Source organism: Nicotiana attenuata, unplaced genomic scaffold (genome assembly GCF_001879085.1).
Source record: "Nicotiana attenuata strain UT unplaced genomic scaffold, NIATTr2, whole genome shotgun sequence".
Taxonomy (NCBI): domain Eukaryota; kingdom Viridiplantae; phylum Streptophyta; class Magnoliopsida; order Solanales; family Solanaceae; genus Nicotiana; species Nicotiana attenuata.
In genome coordinates, this window is record NW_017674035.1 from 5,816 (window position 1) to 25,999 (window position 20,184).

The window sequence follows — 20,184 nt, forward strand, 5'->3', positions numbered from 1 at the left end:
GAAATGACATTTCACGCCATGGACCAAGAAACAACCTACGCTATCATAGGGCGCCCGCGGATACACGCCATGCGAGCAGTCCCGTCCAGTCTCTATCAAGTAATCAAGTTTCCTACTCCATGGGGGTGTTCAGCATCCGGGGCAAACAACGCACCGCATAGGAATGTTATCGCATCGCCCAGGATTGCGCCCACACCCAACAACTAAAAGGGGCAAGTGCAGAAGCATAGCAATCAGCGATGTCGGGAACCAAACTTGACGTACGGGCAGACGTTATCAAGGACCCCGACATCATGGAAGCATCCGAGTCGACAATAGAGGATCTCGATCCCATCCTACTAAACGGACAATAACAACACACAAAAAGGCTTATATCGGGCACAACCTCTCGGAACCAGGTAAGTTTCGTAAATTCTTAACTGACAATGTCGATCTGTTTTCCTTCTCCCATGAAGATATGCCAGGTATCCCGAAAGATATCGCCACGCATAAACTGGATGTTGACCCCCTCTACCCGCCAGTGCGGCAAACAATAAAGAAGTTCAACATCGCAATCAACGAAGCCATCAGCTAAGAAGTCGATAAGTTGCTCGCAAATGGCTCCGTCCGAGAGTCAAAATATCCCTAGTGGGTCACCAATGTAGTCATGGTAAAGAAGAAAAATGTAAAGTGGCGGATGTGTGTAGATTTCACAGACCTAAACAAGGCATGCCCAAAAGACTCCTTTCCATTGCCACACATCGGCCAACTCATCGACGCAACAGCAGGACATGAGTTGCTAAGCTTCTTAGATGCCTACTCGGGTTACAACCAGATCCTCATGGAGGAAGAAGACCAGGAGAAAACCACATTCATCACTCACCAAGGAACGTACTACTATAAGGTCATGTTGTTCGGACTAAAGAATGCAGGGGCGACGTACCAGAGATTGGTCACCAAGATGTTCAAAGACCAACTCGGCAAAATAATGGAAGTCTACATCGACGACATGCTGGTTAAGTCAAAAAGGAAAGAAGATCATATCGATCATCTGAAGGAAGCCTTCGACATATTAAGGCAGTATGGTATGAAACTAAACCCCGAAAAATACGCCTTTGGCGTAACCTCGGGCAAATTCCTCGGTTTCCTAGTATCGCAAAGAGGCATCGAGGTCAACCCAAATTAGATTAAGGCCATCGAAAGAATACCGGAAATGTTAACCAGCAAAAAACAGGTACAAAAACTGACAGGTCGGATAGACGCCCTGTCGAGGTTCATCTCACGGTCGTCAGACAGGTGTCATAAATTTTTCAGTGTGATGAAGAAAGATAACAGGCTCCAGTGGAATTCAGAGTGTGTCGACGCCCTGAGAAAACTGAAAACCTACTTGTCCTCACCACTGTTACTCGCCAAGGTAGATCCAGGCGAATGCCTCCTTGTCTACCTAGCCATCTCCGAAGTCGCGGTGAGCGATGTTTTGGTCCGTGAAAACAAAGGTACGCAATCTCCGATTTACTATATCAGCAAAACTTTAGGACGCCGAAACGAGGTATCCCCACCTTGAAAAATTGGCTCTGGCGCTGGTCGTAGCTTCACGTAAGCTTAGACCACATTTTCATTATCACCCCATAAAGGTGGTGACGACTTTTCCCCTCAGGAGCATCCTGCACAAACCCGAGTTGTCGGGTAGGTTGGCCAAATGGGCCATAGAATTGAGAGAGCACGATATAACATATCAACCGCGAACTGCGATAAAATCACAAGTACTCACCGACTTTGTCGCTGACTTCAGTGCGAAAATACTGTTTGAGGTCGAGCAAGAAGCGCTTCATGCCTCCCCTGGGCGACCCAACCTTTGGGTCCTCTACATCGATGGTGCATCCAACGCGTCGGGATCTGGATTGGGACTCTACTCGAAGTCGCAACGGGCGAAGTGATTCGCCAATCCATACGGTGCCCTGAAATGACTAACAATTAGGCCGAGTATGAGGCCGTAATTGCAGGATTAAAATTGTCCCTCAAATATGGTGCACGACGAGTCATCCTCCGCTGCGACTCTCAACTTGTCGTAAACCAAGTTACTGGGACTTTCCAGATCAAGGAGCAGAGGCTACAAAAATACCAGACCGAAATCCACAAGCTGGTACCAGAATTCAACGAATGCCGACTCGACCAAATACCACAGGCGCAAAACATCGAATCAGACGATCTCGCCAAGCTGGCAGTAGCAACTAAAAATATCACCAAGGAGAACGTGGTCACCCTCCTCCACTCATCAATAGACCAAGTCGAGGTACATTCTGTAAATTTAACTTGGGGTTGGCGCAACCGCATCATATTATATTTGCAGGAGGGAACACTCCCGCAAGATAAAAAAGAAGCCAAAAAGCTTCGAATACAAGCGGCCAGGTACAGCCTCATAAACCACGACCTTTACAAAAATACGTTCGGCGGTCCTNGACGGCGTCCTCCACCTTTCCTACGTTCACGCTCGATCTCCATGATAAGGGTCTAGTATGAAAAGCAAAGTTAAAACAAAGAAATAGGCTAAGGATACAAAAATGGATCCGACAACAAAAATAAAAGAGAGAAGCTTTTTTACCTGTAGAGCCATGCCGGAAACGCTCTGTGACAACTCTGCATCACTCATCGCCTTAAGTGTCGCGCTCTCAGGAGAAGAGCACAAAGGGGCAAACACCGACGCCACCTGATCACAGTTCGACAACAAGTCGTAGTCTCTAGGGATGACTATGTGTCGATCAGAACCCTCCGCCCGCACTTCTACACGAGTGTGACACTCCAAGAACTCTTGTACATCTTCAGGGTCAATGTCCGAACCCGAGCCGTCACCCTCGGCGTGTACGCCTCCTCCAATAGCAGATGATGCTCCGCCCTCGGTAGAGCGTGCAGATCCCCCTCCTTGGTATATTCCTTCGGTCCGGGGAGACCTTCTAGCCAAAATGGCATCCGCCATAAAAACAGGCACCGGTGCCGTCTCCGACGCACCAGTTCTGCTCATTCCAGCATCAGTGGCAACTTTCTTCCCAAGTTCTACCCTCCTCCTTTTTCTCGATAAAGATTCGTCCCCATTGGAGGGCTCGTCCACAAGGTGATAGACGGGTCAGGAGGAGATCTCATCCCGAACAATCATGTCATGANAGGGAAAGAATAGCCGATCACAAAGGGGTATATATAAAAGGCATAATATCCCGATCTGTGGACATCTGCGAAGTCCCTCCCGGCCGGAACCATCTCGACATGGGAAGGAATGTTATACATAGATCGAAGGTCATCTATGTGAGCCTGCTCAGTCTCAGAAATCACCGGAGCAGGAGAAGGAACAGGCTCTTTAAGGAAATCATTCCGAGACATGGGGTTTCTCGGTAGTATCTCCTCCATGGTGGGAAGGTTGTCCCCTTCCTCTACCGCCACATCCTCACCACCAGGGGGAAGTGCTATGGAAAGCGGGGTAGCATCAGAAATCTCTTTGTGGGAATGATGTGTTCTAAGCATCTCGATAGCAGAGGGTATATTGATAAAACAAAGAACGATGAACGGAAGAAGGTGAAGAGAAAAATCACGAAAGTAGAGCTAAAGATACGAGAAGAGATGGCCAAAGAAGATAACACATACACTAGAAAGGAAATGATCGAAAGTTTTTGAAAGAACCAAACCTTCATCTATTTATAAGGTTTGGATGGCGCCAGAATCGAAGCAAAAGGCTGCCAGTGGCACCAAAATCGAAGCGACAAGCCAATTGGTCTCTACCTCGGGAAGACGCGCAATGATGACGCACGTGAGAGTGACGTCATTTCCCAATATGCTGCACTATCCGGAATACCGTAGATTGCGTCGCTCTTTCGTTATTGATCAAACCGTTACGATCTAACCGCCAAATTTCTCCGCGGGTATAGGCGACGTCCGCTTATCAAGGACGCACGGGGCCGCGACCTCAACAAGCGGAGGGACTAACTGTATGGGTCCAAATTTGGCAACCACGACCATTACCGAGTAGGATGAGGAACGAGGTTATCATGATGCACCGTCTGATGGTCGTCGTGGTGAAAGGTACGACTGAGGGCGGTCAGTCGATGCATAACGTCCACGACAGTGTAAATTTAGTGAGAGACAGTAAGAATATGCTTTTCGAATATTCTCTATGTTGTACTTTTTAGGGTTTTTGGGAGATGGTCCCTTATAAATAAGAAGGGTAAGTAATAAAGAAGAGGGGGGAGAGGAAAAAAGATAAAAGAACACTTTGTAAAAGAATCATCTGAGATTGAATGCAAAAGCAATCTTGTTCATCAGAGGAGATCCTAAGATTCCCCAATCATCTCACATTTATTCTCCCTTACACTGCTTGCATCTGTGACGGTTCTATCGTGCATTTAAGTCTTCACATTTATGAGCATTTATTCGATTTGAATAGACTCGTTATATCATTCATCTTGTTTACTCCTTCCATCATTTGATCTAGATTTTATTGTGCTTGACTAAGATTGACCTCATCATTATTATCAATTGTTTTAATCGAAAAGGTTTTGACATCTTTTGGTCAAACAATTTTTCGTATTAATAATTTCATTTATTATACACAATTATCTGTAGTTTTTTTTTTTTTGAAGATTTGATTGTGCAAAAGAAATTAATTACGAGTATTACTAACTTATAGTGAAATTCCTGATTTAGCCTATTGATTTTGATTTCTTATGCATTCATAAACTGTACATATTTTTATATGTCCTGTATGCCAACGCGGCTACGCCATTATCACATCCGTACATTACGATTCCACTCTCTTCCCGTACAACTACCCCTTGTTGATTTTCACACTAGCTAGCCCCCTTATAAAATCACTAGTACTAGACTTGGGTTTTCTTCTCTGTTTCCAAATTGATTCTCAACAGGAGTGATTTTGGGCACAATGCGTAAGGTAAGACATGAAATTGGTTCTCCATTATTCCACCGTTCTCGATTATTTCTCACATTTTTATTTAAGCGATTGACTGAAAATGATGTTATTGACATAAGAACAAGCAAAATGAAGGAGAGATGAAGAGCGACAAGCAGCAGAAGAAGGAAGGAGAAAAGAATGAAGGAAAGATGAAGAGCCAAGAGCAGCAGAAGAAGGAAGGAGGCAACTTGACCGTGGTTTTGAAAGTTGATTTTCACTGCGATGGTTGCACCCTTAAGATTATCAAAGCCGTTCGAAGTTTTGAAGGTATAATGCATGATTATTCCTTTAAATTTCTCTAATATTCTTCGTTTTTTTGTTTCCCCTGTTTTATAAATTGTACTGCTTGTTCTTCTTCTTCGTCATTGTTATATCTTGCTCTGTTTTTGCCGTCAACTTGGATTTCAGACATATTGATTGTTGTGAGTTGTGAATCTGATTTGCTTCTTCAATTTTCCGCTCTGTTTTTGCTTTTGTTTCCTTGTCTCTGAATGTAGTATTCATTCATTCTTAATATCTGGTTTCTTACGAGTAAAATTAAAGGTGTGGAGAAGGTGACTTGTGACGGCGAAGCCAACAAGGTGACGGTAATCGGGAAAGTGGATCCACTGAAGCTAAAGGAGAAGGTTGAGCGGAAGACGAACAAGGCAGTTCAGCTTGTCTCTCCGTTGCCTAAGGACTGCAAGAAAGAGAAAGTCCCTGGAAAAAATGGTGAAGATAAGAAGCAGAAACCCAAAGAGAAAGAGGTATTGGCTACTCTCACACTGCATATTCTATCTGCTCCCTGATTCTGCACCTCTCTGTTTGCGTACGTCGTTTTCATTCTGTTGCATGCTGCTTCTTTTCTCTTTAATTTGTCTTGTTATGCCTTTGGCGCAATTTAGCGTTTTATGGTACGACTCGTTGTCATTATTCAATTCCCAGTATATTTCAAATTTACGTGCGCTTACAGCGCAATTTAGCGAAACATGGCAAGTGGTGGTTTTCCGATCGATATTGAATATACTGGGAATAAGCTTCAGCCTAATGGATATTTGTCAATAGCGTTCTTCGTTTCTGAGAAACTTTGAATATTACTAAATTAATTATTCATCCATTGTAGCCTCCAGTTACCACTGCGGTACTGAAGATACACCTACACTGTGAAGGATGTATCCAAAAGATACAGAAAGTTATCACTAAAAACAAAGGTGAGATTAGTATTGAACATTATTCCTTCTTGTTCCGTCTATTTTAACAGGAGTAGTTTTTATATGTAATCTCCACACTATTGTTGACGGCCAATATGAATTGCAGGTTACAAGGAGATGAAAATGGACATGGAAAAGGACTTGGTGACAGTGACAGGTTCAATGGATATGAAGGAATTGGTGGAGGAATTAAAGAGGCAGCTAAAAAAAGATGTTGTAATTGTGCCGCCGAAGAAGGAAGGGGGAGAGAAGAAAGACGGCAGCAGCGGCGGGAATGGAAAAGGGAAGGATGGGCAAGGCGGCGACAACAACAAGGGGGGGCAGATGGATAATAATGGAATGCAGGTTCACTATGGGTATCCGTACATGGACATGTACTCTGCAATTCAGGCTTCTGAGATTTTCAGTGATGAAAATGCTAATGCTTGCAGTATTATGTGATTGCTAGTGTCTCTTTGGTTGAAAAGGAATAGGACTGTAAATAAACAATAGTGGGGCTGGAGATAGTTATCCAATTTTATACTATATGTCAGTCATTAGGCTATAGGAATTGTTGAATTGGCTTAACTTTTACCAATACCATTACCTTTCTGTTAGTAAAACTTTTGTTTGAATATTAGCTAGTGTCATTGAGTCTAATTTAAGACATATTTATCTTGCATATGGAGTTGGTGCAATCCTTATGAAGTAGTACTTGATCTATACTGTTTTAATTAAAATGGTTATGACTGTCGTTTTCTTATGGTTTGTATTCTCGCACATGAAGTGACCCGAATAGGATATTTATGATATGTGATACCATATTGGTGTGGATTTAAGTAATTTATTATATTAGTATTGTAGGCACGTAAAATTTATTGAATTCAAATTCAATAAATAACTTGGATTATATTTTAAATATACTAATCCAAATAAATATTATGGGCTATTATGGAATTTTTACCTCCTACAGCAAAGGTTAACACCTTATTTATTTTAAATAAACACCATTTAAAAAAATTATATTCTATAGATACCTTTTAAGGTTTATAGCAAAATATTTAATTTTGGTTACCTCCTAGCCCTAAGTCACTAAATACGCTAATCATATACACTATTTTCTTTCTCTCTCTACTTTGATGCATCCCATTCTCTTTCCCATCCCACTAAAATTAAAATTAGTTACACCAGCGTTCCCATCCTTCCGCCGCCGTTCTTGGTTGGTTTTCCGGTCGCCGAAAAACCTCTTTAAGACCCTCTTTAAAGGATTCTACAACTGCCCTTTCTTTAACTTCCTATTTTTCTCATCTTCCGGCGACATCCAACTTTTTTTCTTTCTTTTTGCTTTGTCTTCTTCTGAAATTGAACTGCAGTAGAGGAGTTGGAATATGAGGCAACGGTGCTCAACGCAGAGCTGGAGAGTTGCAACTTTGAATTGCTGGTTGCGGTGGAAACTGGGCCGCCACTCAACGTCAAGTCCAACGAGGAGATGGCGGCAGTCATGGAAAGAGGATTCGGTTTCGGAGATCCAATAAGTGACGATTTCTTTCTTTCGCGATGAAGAAGAACATTTCTTTTAATATATTTCAATGTAATTTCAACATATTACGCTGTATTTTCATGATTTTCATTGTATTCATTGTCTTTTTTTTCTCATTGTAATTCAATGTGTCTCACTGTATTCCATGTATTTTATTGTATTCTCTGTCTTTTTTTCAATTGTATTTCAATGTATCCCGTTGTATTCTATGTATTTCATCGTATTCACTGTCTCACTATATGCCATAAATGTATTCATAAGTTCTTTTTAATTAATATAATTTATGTATTCAGATGTATTATATAATTTCTCTGAAGATTGCTATATTTTTGGAGTATTTTTTTGGTTGAGAATCTTTTTTATAACTGAAAATACAAATTTTGTGTGTTATAATTGAATTTGTTGAGTTATATTAGGAGTCTATTATGTTAATTGATTCACTTTCCGTTTTAAAAATAGTGTAATCCCCTATTTCACGCCGTGAATACAGTTGAACACAATAATCTGTCCAGCTGTAATCCCATGTTTCACTCCATGAATACAGTAGAATATACTCGAATACAACAACTGATTAGCTGGACTTCCCTGATTCATGCCTATTTTTGCTACTGTATTCATGAATACAATAGCTACAATACATCAAATACATCTTATAACCACATAAAAGGTATATATAATCTGTAATATAACAAATGGTATCTATAGATGGCTAATTACTACTAAAAGATAGTGCTTTATAAAAATTTCTCATAATTATATAAGTCCTACGTGTATGGATTAAATAAAGAAAAAATCTCACTTTATACCTATTAATCCTAAACTATTTACCCTTTAATGCCCAGGCACAAATCTTTTTTCTTCTATCGTCCAGTTATGGGTCAGTCCCGTCTACCACATTTTAATGCGGAATGCATCTCTCCTGCATTTCATCTTTAATTTTTCACGATTTGATTGCCTTCCCCACCCCCTTTTTTGGCTATTCTACAATTTACACCCTATATTTTTCTTTTTCTTCTTCCAATTTTGTTCACTTTTGGCAAATCTCGGAATGAAAGTTAAGAGTCTGTTTGGCCATGATTTTTTTTTTTCCTTTTCCTCAGAAAAAATTTACTTTTTTTCAAATTAATGTTTGGCTAAAAAAATTTTAATTTTCACTTGAATATAATTTTAGAATTTTTGAAAAATTCCAAAAAACTGTTTTTTAAAATTTTCACTCAAATCATTTACAAAAATTCAAAAACAACCAAAATTATATTGATGTCCAAACACAACTCTAATTTTTAAATACCTTTTCACTTGAAAAAGTTTTTTTTTTTTTTTTTTAAATTTTAATGATTTNTGTATGTTCTTGTGAATTGAGTTAGAAATAAATTCATTTATGAGTCAATTAGGATTATCTACTACTGCATTGACTAACGAAAAGTTAGAAAGTTATACAAATTGTAATTATTGTTTATTACCTTAACCATATTCAAAGTGGGTGTTATTAAATATTGCTTATAGTACCTTCTAGAAGTTTATAGTGAAATTTGATAGCATTTGGAGCTGATTTGAGGTGATTGAGATTGAAATTTTTAGTTGAAAATCGAAAAACACAGCTACAGTATACCGCTACGGTATACAATATGTTGTAGGAGTATATAGCTATACTGAATAGTATACTATTATAGCTTAAAATATAGTGCAACAATATATTGTAATAATCGAAAAAGAACACAGTTACCTAACAATATACCGCTACAATATACAATATACTATAGGAGTATATAGTTATACTGCAACAGTATACTATTATAGTATACGATATATTATTATAGTATACTGTATTAATATGCAATATAATGTAACAGTATGCTGTAATAGTATACATGTACTATAATAGTATACTTATTACACGTAAATTCACTTGTCTTTTCCCTTTTAATTTGCTTTAAGCTTTTACCCAGCATGAGGGGCAAATTGAAAATGCAAAAAAATAAAATATTATAATGATATATAATGTAACGATATACTCTTACAATTAGTTCCTTTTAGAATTTTTTAAAATTTTTATTGACAACTAATATTATTTTAGTTTAATAATTGAGTTAAATTATTTTTAACTCTTTGCGTACAATTCTATACCATATTGGTATAGCTATATATTATACTGTTATCATATATTAGTTAATATTTTTTTGGTTGTATTAGCTAAATTTAATTGGTACACGATTTGATTTTTTTTTAGTAATAATATTTTAAAAAAAAAAGAATAATAAAAATAGTGAAAACAGTAAATGAATTGAACTATGAAGAGAAAAAGAATAAAAAAAAAAGTTAAATGAAATTAGAAAAGGAAAAAGAAAAAAATAAGAAGAAAAGAAAAAAAAAGAAAAAAGAAAAAAGAAAAGAAAAGAAGCATAGAAATAAAAAAGAATTGGAGAATAAAGAAAAAATTCCCCACAAAACCTACTATGGGTAGGAAATGTAATTAGTTTATGGGTAGAAAAATAAATGGGTAGACAAGGGTAAATAATTCTGTTTTTGTGGGTAACTGTGTCAAAACCCCTTAAATAAATAAGTCTTAATCCATTGGGCTAGCCCATTTAATTGGGCTAAAGTGATGAGCCCACTTCATTAAGCCAAGATGACATCTTCCTAGAGGCCCAGTTTGTTTCCACGTGTCAAATGACATGGCGCGCCAAGTCGAGCGTAAGAGCCAATAGGACCATGCCACATGTCAAAATGATAAGGCATGCCCAGTCACACTAAAAGGACAATGAAATCGCGCCACGTGTGCAAGTGACATGTTCTGGCCAATCAAATGCGACAATGTCACACTTCAATTTGATTGGTCGGAAAGAGTTTGTTCTTATCACAACTCCTCCCTTCCACAACTATAAATAGGGGTCTTCATAACTCAGAAAAGACACCAGAAGCTATAACAAGAAGTCGTGGATCAAACGCTGCAAATTCCTCCACAAGTTTCAAGCTTCAAGCAATCAAGTTTAAGCTCAAGAACGAAGAACAAATCAAGTTCGGGCTCAAGAACGAGGAACAAAGCAAGTTCAAGTTCAAATATTCAAACTCAAGATCAAGAATGAAGTCAAATCAAATACAAGGCGTTCAAGATCAAGGCTACTTGTTCATGATAAATTTCGTGGCAACAATCAAAGTGTTCGCGACGGATAAATCAAATTCAAATTCAAGATCAAGCTCAAAGGCCCTTGAATTTATACAAGAAAAGTAGAATCAGAGGAATAATAGAGATTGTGCACTCAAATATTCAAAATAAAATTCTACGATTGTTACGATATTTTTTGGTCTTGATTTTATTTTTTTCGACGCAATTTATTGTCTACAAGTATATCCCAAAGATGAAACTATGTATTTCAAATGTTCGAGTTATTCTTCACACAGAAATCTTGATGTTAATATCAAGAGACTATAACTATAATTTTGGAGCCATCCATCAATTTGTCGGAGTCATCATTGGCATTTGGCAGCACCAAATGTTATGTTTCTGCAAAGAGAAAAGTTGAAATATCCACGAATCGCGTACAATACACTAAATAAAACAAATTGCTGACACTCTGAATACAGACTATAGGCGTAGACGATACGGAGTTTTCACTTTCCATAGTCCTTTCTTATGCATTCTTCCTCTTTTAAAAGTATCAAGGACGTCTCAATAAAATTCGTGGCCTAAAGCCAAATTCTAATAAGGGGTCTTTTTTTTTTCTTTTTTTTTTTGTTTATAATGTAGTTATCTTACAAAATGTAATACTAATATTTACTTTGGTTTTTTTCTTTCTTTTTGTCTATAATTTAGTTATCTTACAAAATATAATACGTAGTACTAATATTTATATTGGTAAGAAAATTCAAGTTACTAAGATATTACTCACGTATTTACAATGTGTTACCATGGATCTTATTGTAAAAAATATTATTTACCAATATGAAGATTTAAGTATCTTAATTCAAAGTTCTAAAATATTTCTATTGTTAAAAATAGACAGTCTTTATTTCTATTTTTATACGGAGTTTGTATAAATTTCAATATTGTCTAAGCAAAAATAAGATAGAAAATTTACAATTATTTTTGGGGCCCCAAAATTTCGGGGCCTAAAGCAGATGTTTTACTAGCTACCCGTTGAGCCACCCCTGAAAAGTATATACAATCAATCTGCTTACCGTCTAAATTTTGAACTCTGATATTGTATTTTCGTATCAAATTAACTTTCAACTAGTTTTCTGCTATTAATTACAGTGTACAATATATAATTCAAATAATTCTTTCCGTCCCCCCAAAAAAAAGAAAAAAGATTCGTAACACGATGATACATCTGTTTTTCTGAATTCGTACCTTAGTTTCTTCAGTTTTAATTAGTATGAGTTACATACTCCAATGATTAGATCAAATCCTCGTTTACACAAAAAATATATTTTTTTTAAATTATTATTGTGCGCTGCCTGGTATTTCAAACATTAGGACACAATCTGATTCGACCCTACTGTTACCCCGGCGGAAGGACAAAATCCTGAACCAAAGTATCCTTTAGTACTAGTATTTAATATTTTACTATTTTGTTACTCATTTAAGTAATTTTTTAATATTTTGAGTGGTAATATTTAAAACCTTTTCTAATGAGTGTTGCGGAGGTCTACTCTTACTTTTCCGTCAAAATCCTAGAGGTGTTAATTCGCTAGTATTTTGGGTCGACATATTTTACAAAAACATGCTTTTATGTATCGCTGAAATTCCAATTTACTTAATTAACTGATTTAAGAGATTGAAATTGAGAAAGTGAATCTAGATACAACGAGAACAATCTAATTATCTTTTCTTATGTACATGAGTACATTGGTAAGCAAAATCAACAAGTCTATGAATTAGTAGTGGAGAAATGAAACGGACGAACTGTTGGTTTACTTTCACGAACTTATTTCATTTGGGAACTACGATAGTGAGTTGTATGGATGCTAAATGGGCGGGTTGGGTCAATTTTGGCGCGAGTGAAAATGGGTTGCGTTAATAACCGGACGGGTCAAATGACTCCAAAAGCTATTTGAAAAAAATGGGTTGGATCAAAATGGGCTAAAATTACGGTCATTTATAACATGGGGTTTTGACATAGCTACCCACAAAAACAAAACTATTTACCCTTGTCTACCCATTTGTTTTCCTACCCATAAACTAATTACATTTCCTACGCATAGTAGGTTTTGTGGGGAATTTTTTCTTTATTCTCCAATTCTTTTTTATTTCTATGCTTCTTTTTTTTCTTCTTTTTTCTTTTCTCCTTTTTTTTTCTCGTTTTCTTCTTATTTTTTTCTTTTTTCCTTTTCTAATTTCATTTAACTTATGTTTTTTATATTCTTTTTCTCTTCATAATCTAATTTTATTTACTGTTTTTGTTCTTTTTTTTATATTATTACTAAAGAAAAATCAAATTGTGTACCAATTAAATGTAGTTAATACAATCAAAAAATATTAACTAACATATGATACCGGTATCGTATATAGCTATACCAACAGAGTATACAATTGTACGCAAAGAGTTAAAAAAATTTAATTCAATTATTAAAATGAAATAATATCAGTTGTCAAAAAAAATTTAAAAAATTCTAAAAGGATCTAATTATAAGAGTATACTGTTACATCATATAGCATAGTGTGTGTGTGTGTGTGTGTGTGTGTGTGTGTGTGTGTATATATATATATATATATATATATATATATATATATATATATATATATATATATATATTTGCATTTTCAATTTGCCCCTCTTGCTGGGTAAAAGCTTAAAACAAATTAAAAGGGAAAAGACAAGTAAATTTACGGGTAATAAGTATACTATTATAGTATATTGTATACTATTACAGCATATTGTTACATTATCTTGCATATTATTACAGTATACCATAACAATATATTGTATACTATAATAATATACTGTTGCAGTATAACTATATACTCCTACAGTATATTAGTATACTGTAACGGTATATTGTTTTGTAAACTATAATAGTATAGTGTTGCAGTATAACTATATACTCCTACAGCATATTATAAGTACCGTAGCGGTAATTGTAGCTGTGTTCTTCGATTTTCAACTGAAAATTTCGATCTCAATCACTCAAATCAGCTCCAAACGCTATCAAATTCAGTACGAACCTCCAGAAGGTACTATAAGCAATATTTAACAGCACCCACTTTGAATCAAACAAGAAATCTTTAAAAATAAAATTGAGCTTCAAGCCCAACAATGCTGGATATTCAAATACACATAAAAATTTAGATCTGGGAAGCTTACTCAGAGATATTATAAGCAATATTTATAGCACCACATCAAATCAAATAATAGATCTTCAAAATAATAATAATAATAATAATAATAATAATAATAATAATAATAATAATAATATATTTTGTACTCTCCAAGTTCATATATTTTTAAACTTTATAGTATTATTTAATAAATATTATATTTAATTAGTATTATTATGATAAGATATAAAACATATTAGGAAAATGTGGTGCACTTAAAGAGATACAACAAAGGTGCATATGAATCTGACAATATGAAGTTTCATGCTAAGCAATGGCAAAGATAAGAATGGTATAGCGGGAAAAATAAATGTGCCGCATAGGTATAAAATGTAATAGAAATGAATATGGCTAGATACGGGTAAATATTTTGTCTTTTATGGGCATATAACATAATTTGCTCTTATAACATATCAAACAAAAAAAAAATATTTCTAAGATATTCTATGGATCAATTTGGGCTTAAAATCAACCTTACTTGAAATGGTTTGAGATGGATTGGGTCAAGATGGGCTGAGTTCAATAAACGGGTGGGTCAATAACCAGCCTAACCTTGAGCGGGTTGGACGGAACATTTGGGCTTGGGCCAAATTTGATAGCCCTAGGGAGTTGGAATGAATATAGGAAATTTTACCTCCTATAGAAAAGCTTTACACCCTATTTATTATAAATAAAACCCTTTTTAAATTATTATTTTCTATAGCAACCTTTTAGATTTTATAGCAAAATATGTATTTATGGTCACTTCCTACCATTAAGCCATTAAATACGCTGTCTAATAGTTTTCTCTCCCATTCTTCAGTTTATTCTCCCAAAATCACCACATAGTATCTTGTTTCTCTCTCCACGATCTCTCTCTCCTCTCTAGGCGACATGGAGACCTAGCAGCTGCCATGGCCGTTTTCAATATTTTTTGCTCCAAATTTCTCTCCCCAGCCCTCTCTTTTTTATCAGTGCCATTGTCACCCTCAATTTTCAATATCTTTTACTCCAAAAGTTTTGGTAAGTGTTATAGTTTTTGGGTTGAAGACCTACAATGCCAAATTAGTCGTCTTCGCAAGACGCGCTCACAAGGTCAAGGCAGGTGATTCTGCCCCCCGAGGAATTGGCTACGGCAACTCAAGTCCATGGTGCTAACATGCCTATTGCACGTGAGAAGCCATCAGTTGATCTTGTCAAGTTTACTGAAGAGATGAAGTCGTTCAATGCGTAAACCCTAAATCTAGTGCTTGTATTCTGTTATTATATGTATTTGATTTCATACAACAACATTTTTAAATACATTGTTAGTTCTATCATTTTGATGTTATTCATCAATTAATTATGCATTCAATCTAACTGTATTCATCTATATTTAAAACAACAATACAGTGAAATACAGTAAAATACTCTCAATACAAATAAAAAATCAATGAATACAACCAATAAAATATACTCAATAAAGCAAGTCTGATAAATCTTCTCATTAATTGAATTGATAACGTTGTGTGTTATAATTGATTTAGGTGAGTTATATTAGGAGTGTATCTCATTAAATTAGCAGCTTTCCGTTATTAAACAACTGGAGAGACCCATTATTAAGTTGTATTCATGAATACATGGTATGAATACACGTGATTACAGTGGCTGACAGTTGGACTACCCTATTTTTAGCCAATTTTTGCTACTGTATTCATGAATACAGTAGCTCGAATACATTGAATACATAACCATAACAACTGAAAGGTAGCTATGGAAAGTAATTATGTATATGGTCGCTATAGGAAGTTAATAACCACTAAACAATAATTATTTCTGAAAATTCCTCGTGAATATATCCGAGCAACAACAATGTGATTCTATTACACGGGTTACAAATTTAGATAGAAAATAACACTATTACTGTTGTGATGAAATATATTTGTAATATACATAAGAGTAAATTACTCAAATCAACAATAACTACAACAAATTCATTATAATAACGCAAGTGGCCTTTGGGCAAGGTAATGTGTACGCAGACCTTGCCCTATCTTGTAAAAGTAAAGATGTTATTTCTGATATACTCTCGGCTCAAGAAAATTAAATAACTCAAATTGTTTTAGTTTATATTTTTAACTTTCCTTTTAATTTGCTTTAAAACCGTTACGTTTCTATATTTAAAAAAAATTAGATTTTAATATTCTCATTTATTTTTAATGACAATTTTTATAAGAATAACATAACACATTTAAAATTATGAGATTCAACATACAATTTTAATATATTATACACATATTTTGTTAAAGATAAAAGTTCTATTTGTTATGAAACAATAAAAGAAGAAGAAGAGTATTGTAGAGAAAAGTAGGGAGATGGAATTCTTATTGATTTGGGATGAATTACAATAGAATAGAACCCTCTATTTATAGGGAGAGGGTGACTCGGCCACCAAGCAATGAACCCTAGAATCTCTCTAAATATAGACATTCACCATAAATACAATTTTATTTATAACACTCCCGCTTGAATGTCTATTCAACAGATAATGTGCCTCGTTAAAACCTTAACTAAAATAAAACCCAGTGGGAAAAAAATTCTAGAGAAGGAAAAAGAGTACACATATCTAATAATACGCCTTTTGGTTGCCTCGTTAAAAACCTTGCAAGGAAAACCCAGTGGGACAAAACCTTGTAAGGCAAAAAGAGTACAACGCGTATTAACTCCCCCTCATGAGAGCATCACTTCACATCCATAAGCATTTGCATTCCAATCTTGTGCACCATCTTCAAAAGATCTTTGGTAGATATTTGATAAACAAATCAGCCATATTAACTTGAATTAATATATTGCACCTTGAAATCATCATTCTTGATAGAGATGAATTGTCTCCATATGATCTTGTTGGAATCGTCAGTTCAATATCTTCACATAAAGGTGAAAACTCTTGCTATCATATTATCATGCATATAGTTATAGCAAGATACATTTGTGCACAAATTGCATTGAGGATGTAGTACTTCATGACCATGAATTCTATACGCTTTAAGCAATTTAAATCCTTCAGGGATTGTTAAGTTATATAAGCCATATAATAGACTTTAGATGCATATCAAGTTTTCATGTGATGCTAGACATATATGATATCGAAAATTGATTGCACATACCATTGACTTATTCTTTCAAGTGTTTGAACTACATGTTCAAAACTACATGGCTTTCGTATGAAATCAATTCTATTTGAATTGTTTCTTCAGACTTAAGATCCTCATATATATATATATTTAGCGCTATCATAGATGTCGTCGACAAACATTTTATATCAGTTTCAATATTTTTTCATAAAGACATAACATAGAGATCTCTTCATTCATATTTTCAGGTACCTGAATCTCTCTTGAGATTTTATGAAGTGTTATGTCATGTGATCTTCTAGATCACTTGCCTCCTTTATTATGATCATTTTGATCATTTGCTCATCTTCTTTATCAAGAAGTTTATTTGAAACCGATTTGTCTATATGCTTTAAGCGTACTATAGACTTTGTCCTTCTAAGACTTATTCTAATAGGAGCATTTGCAATGAGAATATAGTTACTTTCTTTGGGTCAGCAAATGCGTCTGGCATGCTTTGCAATAAATTGCACATGAATTATCCTTTTATGAACTTCAAGTTCATATTATTTTATTCGGGGATCTAGATGTATAAATGATGATTCATTCCATGTAACTTTTTCTCAACTGTTGTATCTTGTCTCCCCCTCATGTTAGAAAAACTAACTTGTTTCCTCAACTTTGAGAACCCATCTTTGTGCGTTATGGTGTTAATCAAAATATACACCGCACATCAATAATAATGAGATAGAATTATTTGATTCCTGACCCTGAAACCACTTGTGAGGGGAGAATGTAATATACTTTCGTATATAACCTATATCAAACTGATATAGATAACTTTGTTCTCATAAGCAATAGTTTAGCTATTAAGTGGAGGCACTCAATAAATCATTTTGCTAAACCAACTATGATGTAAACCAACTTATCAAGAAGAACTATCTTGAATAAAAAATCTGGAAATTATGCTCTATATTAAATTATAGAGCAAGTTACCTCGCAAACACTTGGTTGCGGGTCAATAATAATTGCACATGTAACCATCTCATAGATGCATCTTATGTGGTATACATGGCAGGTGAATGGGCCCATATTCACCTTTGATACTTCCAGCATTCATGGGATTCAATCCCAATTTTAATTGGTCTATTAATTAATGAGAACAAGCAACGTAAGAGAATTCGTAAAGAACTTTCTAGTTCTTTAATATTTACCCATGTGAATTCTCTTTTATTTTTGCACATCATACTTGAATTAACATGGCTAAACCAATTATGCCAACTGAATAAATTATCAATATTGATAAACTTCAGGTTTACACCATGATGTTTGCAATTATGAATAAACTCCAAGTTTATTATTATATGGATTTTTATATCAATAAATAACCATTTTATTGTGGTATTCTTTTGTTCATGTAGTACAATTTGGAGAAATAAAGCGGCTAGCTTTTCACATATATATTACCCCGCTACAAGTTGTAGTAATAGAAGATATTAAATCTCTCCTTTATTTATAGTCTCAATATAATCAACCGCTTTCGCGTATACTTTGGAAACTGAATAAGTTTCTTTGAGACTTACTACAACACAATACCTTATTGGTAATTAATTGTGTTTCTCCAAAATAGTATAATTGGCTCTTGCAGAGTTCTCAATTAATTTTGTAGTACCACATATTCATCAACACCCATATGGTGAATATCTCTTTTAAAGATAAAGTTATACCATTATGGTTATGGTCAAAATTATATGCAAGATCTGTTTCTTGCATTACTGTTGTCTTTTAATAATCACATTACCAAAATATTTTGGCGTACAATAGGTATGTGACCGATGACCATTCATGCCATAATAATGACATTATTTTCTTATATCATCTCAAACCTCCTTTTAGAGGTGAGTGCGGTATATGCACTACCACTAGCACGTTCGTATTCTTTGAAGAATGAATATGTATTCATAAATCAGATGTTGTCACATTCACATCATGAATGGACCATAATCATCTATATGTGCTTTACAAAATCTCGTGTCAAATCGATGACAAATATTTTTCACAGAGTGAAAGATTATTTTGAGAATCCTTATTGTTCTCATTACCACAAATGATGACGATTATAATTTCGTCTATTGCCACGTCCATATCCATTGATACATTCATAGTAATAATTTTGTCTTCTTTCAGACTTATTACATACTGCTATCACATTCTCTTAAGGGAATGAGAATGAAGCAAATTCAATGGGACGGGTTTTCACTTCTTGTGCTCACGATCATACATGACTTTGATCATGGCAAGACATAGAAATTTTACCACTTCAGGTGGTTATAATTTCTTACAAGCTCCATTAGAGTTATAATCAAACTTTGTTGTCTTTGCTTGTATATAAAATCAAATTATAGAATTTCAAGAATTTAAAAGAGAAAAATAAAGTAAAATACTTACCTTAAATTCAGAATTTAATCATGAAGGAAGTTCATGGAATAATTGACCATCATTATGCTCAATTCCAAAGCTTCTACTCAATTGGTTAGAGTCTCGTTCTGATAACGTGTTATTAACAATAAAAGAAGAAGAAGAGTATTGTAGAGAAAAGTAGGGAGAGGGAATTCTTATTGATTTGAGATGACTTACAATAGAATAGAACCCTCTATTTATAGGGAGAGGGTGACTTAGCCACCAGACAATGAACCCTAGAATCTCTCTAAATATAGACATTCACCATAAATACAATTCTATTTATAACACCATTAAACTTTTTAAATTTCATATCTAGTCTAAGACACATAAGATGAACCCGAGAGAAAACTATATTGCTTTTTTAAGGCAATATTATATTGCCAATGCAGTTAAATTTTAGTATTTTTTTCTATTTTATGCGATGCGAAATCATTTTCTAGATATCAATTCATACCAAATTAAAGAAAGTATCAATAATTGAATCATTTGAGCTAATTTTTCGATGATAAGCGACTATTTGTTTAGCTGACCACGTCCTAGGTGGAAAATAACACGAGCCAAATTAAAAACCGACATCTTTATAAAATTAAGTATTAAAGTGTGACACATAGCCAGTTCCTAGTCACATTACGCAACTTAAATTAATAAAAAAGTCGCAACTCTCGAAGTATCACCGCTCCAAAATTCTCATG

General features: G+C 34.9%; 1 protein-coding gene across 1 annotated transcript; it reads left to right on the forward strand.

Moving 5' to 3' along the window:
* The first annotated feature begins 4,846 nt into the window (after positions 1–4,846).
* On the forward strand, positions 4,847–6,654 carry LOC109217861 (heavy metal-associated isoprenylated plant protein 3-like). The gene is made up of 5 exons (XM_019382147.1): positions 4,847–4,912; positions 5,011–5,200; positions 5,477–5,679; positions 6,036–6,123; positions 6,230–6,654. Exons 1-5 carry the CDS (start codon positions 4,904–4,906, stop codon positions 6,562–6,564), a joined length of 825 nt encoding a protein of 274 aa, XP_019237692.1. The 5' UTR covers positions 4,847–4,903; the 3' UTR covers positions 6,565–6,654.
* The last annotated feature ends 13,530 nt before the right edge of the window (positions 6,655–20,184 follow it).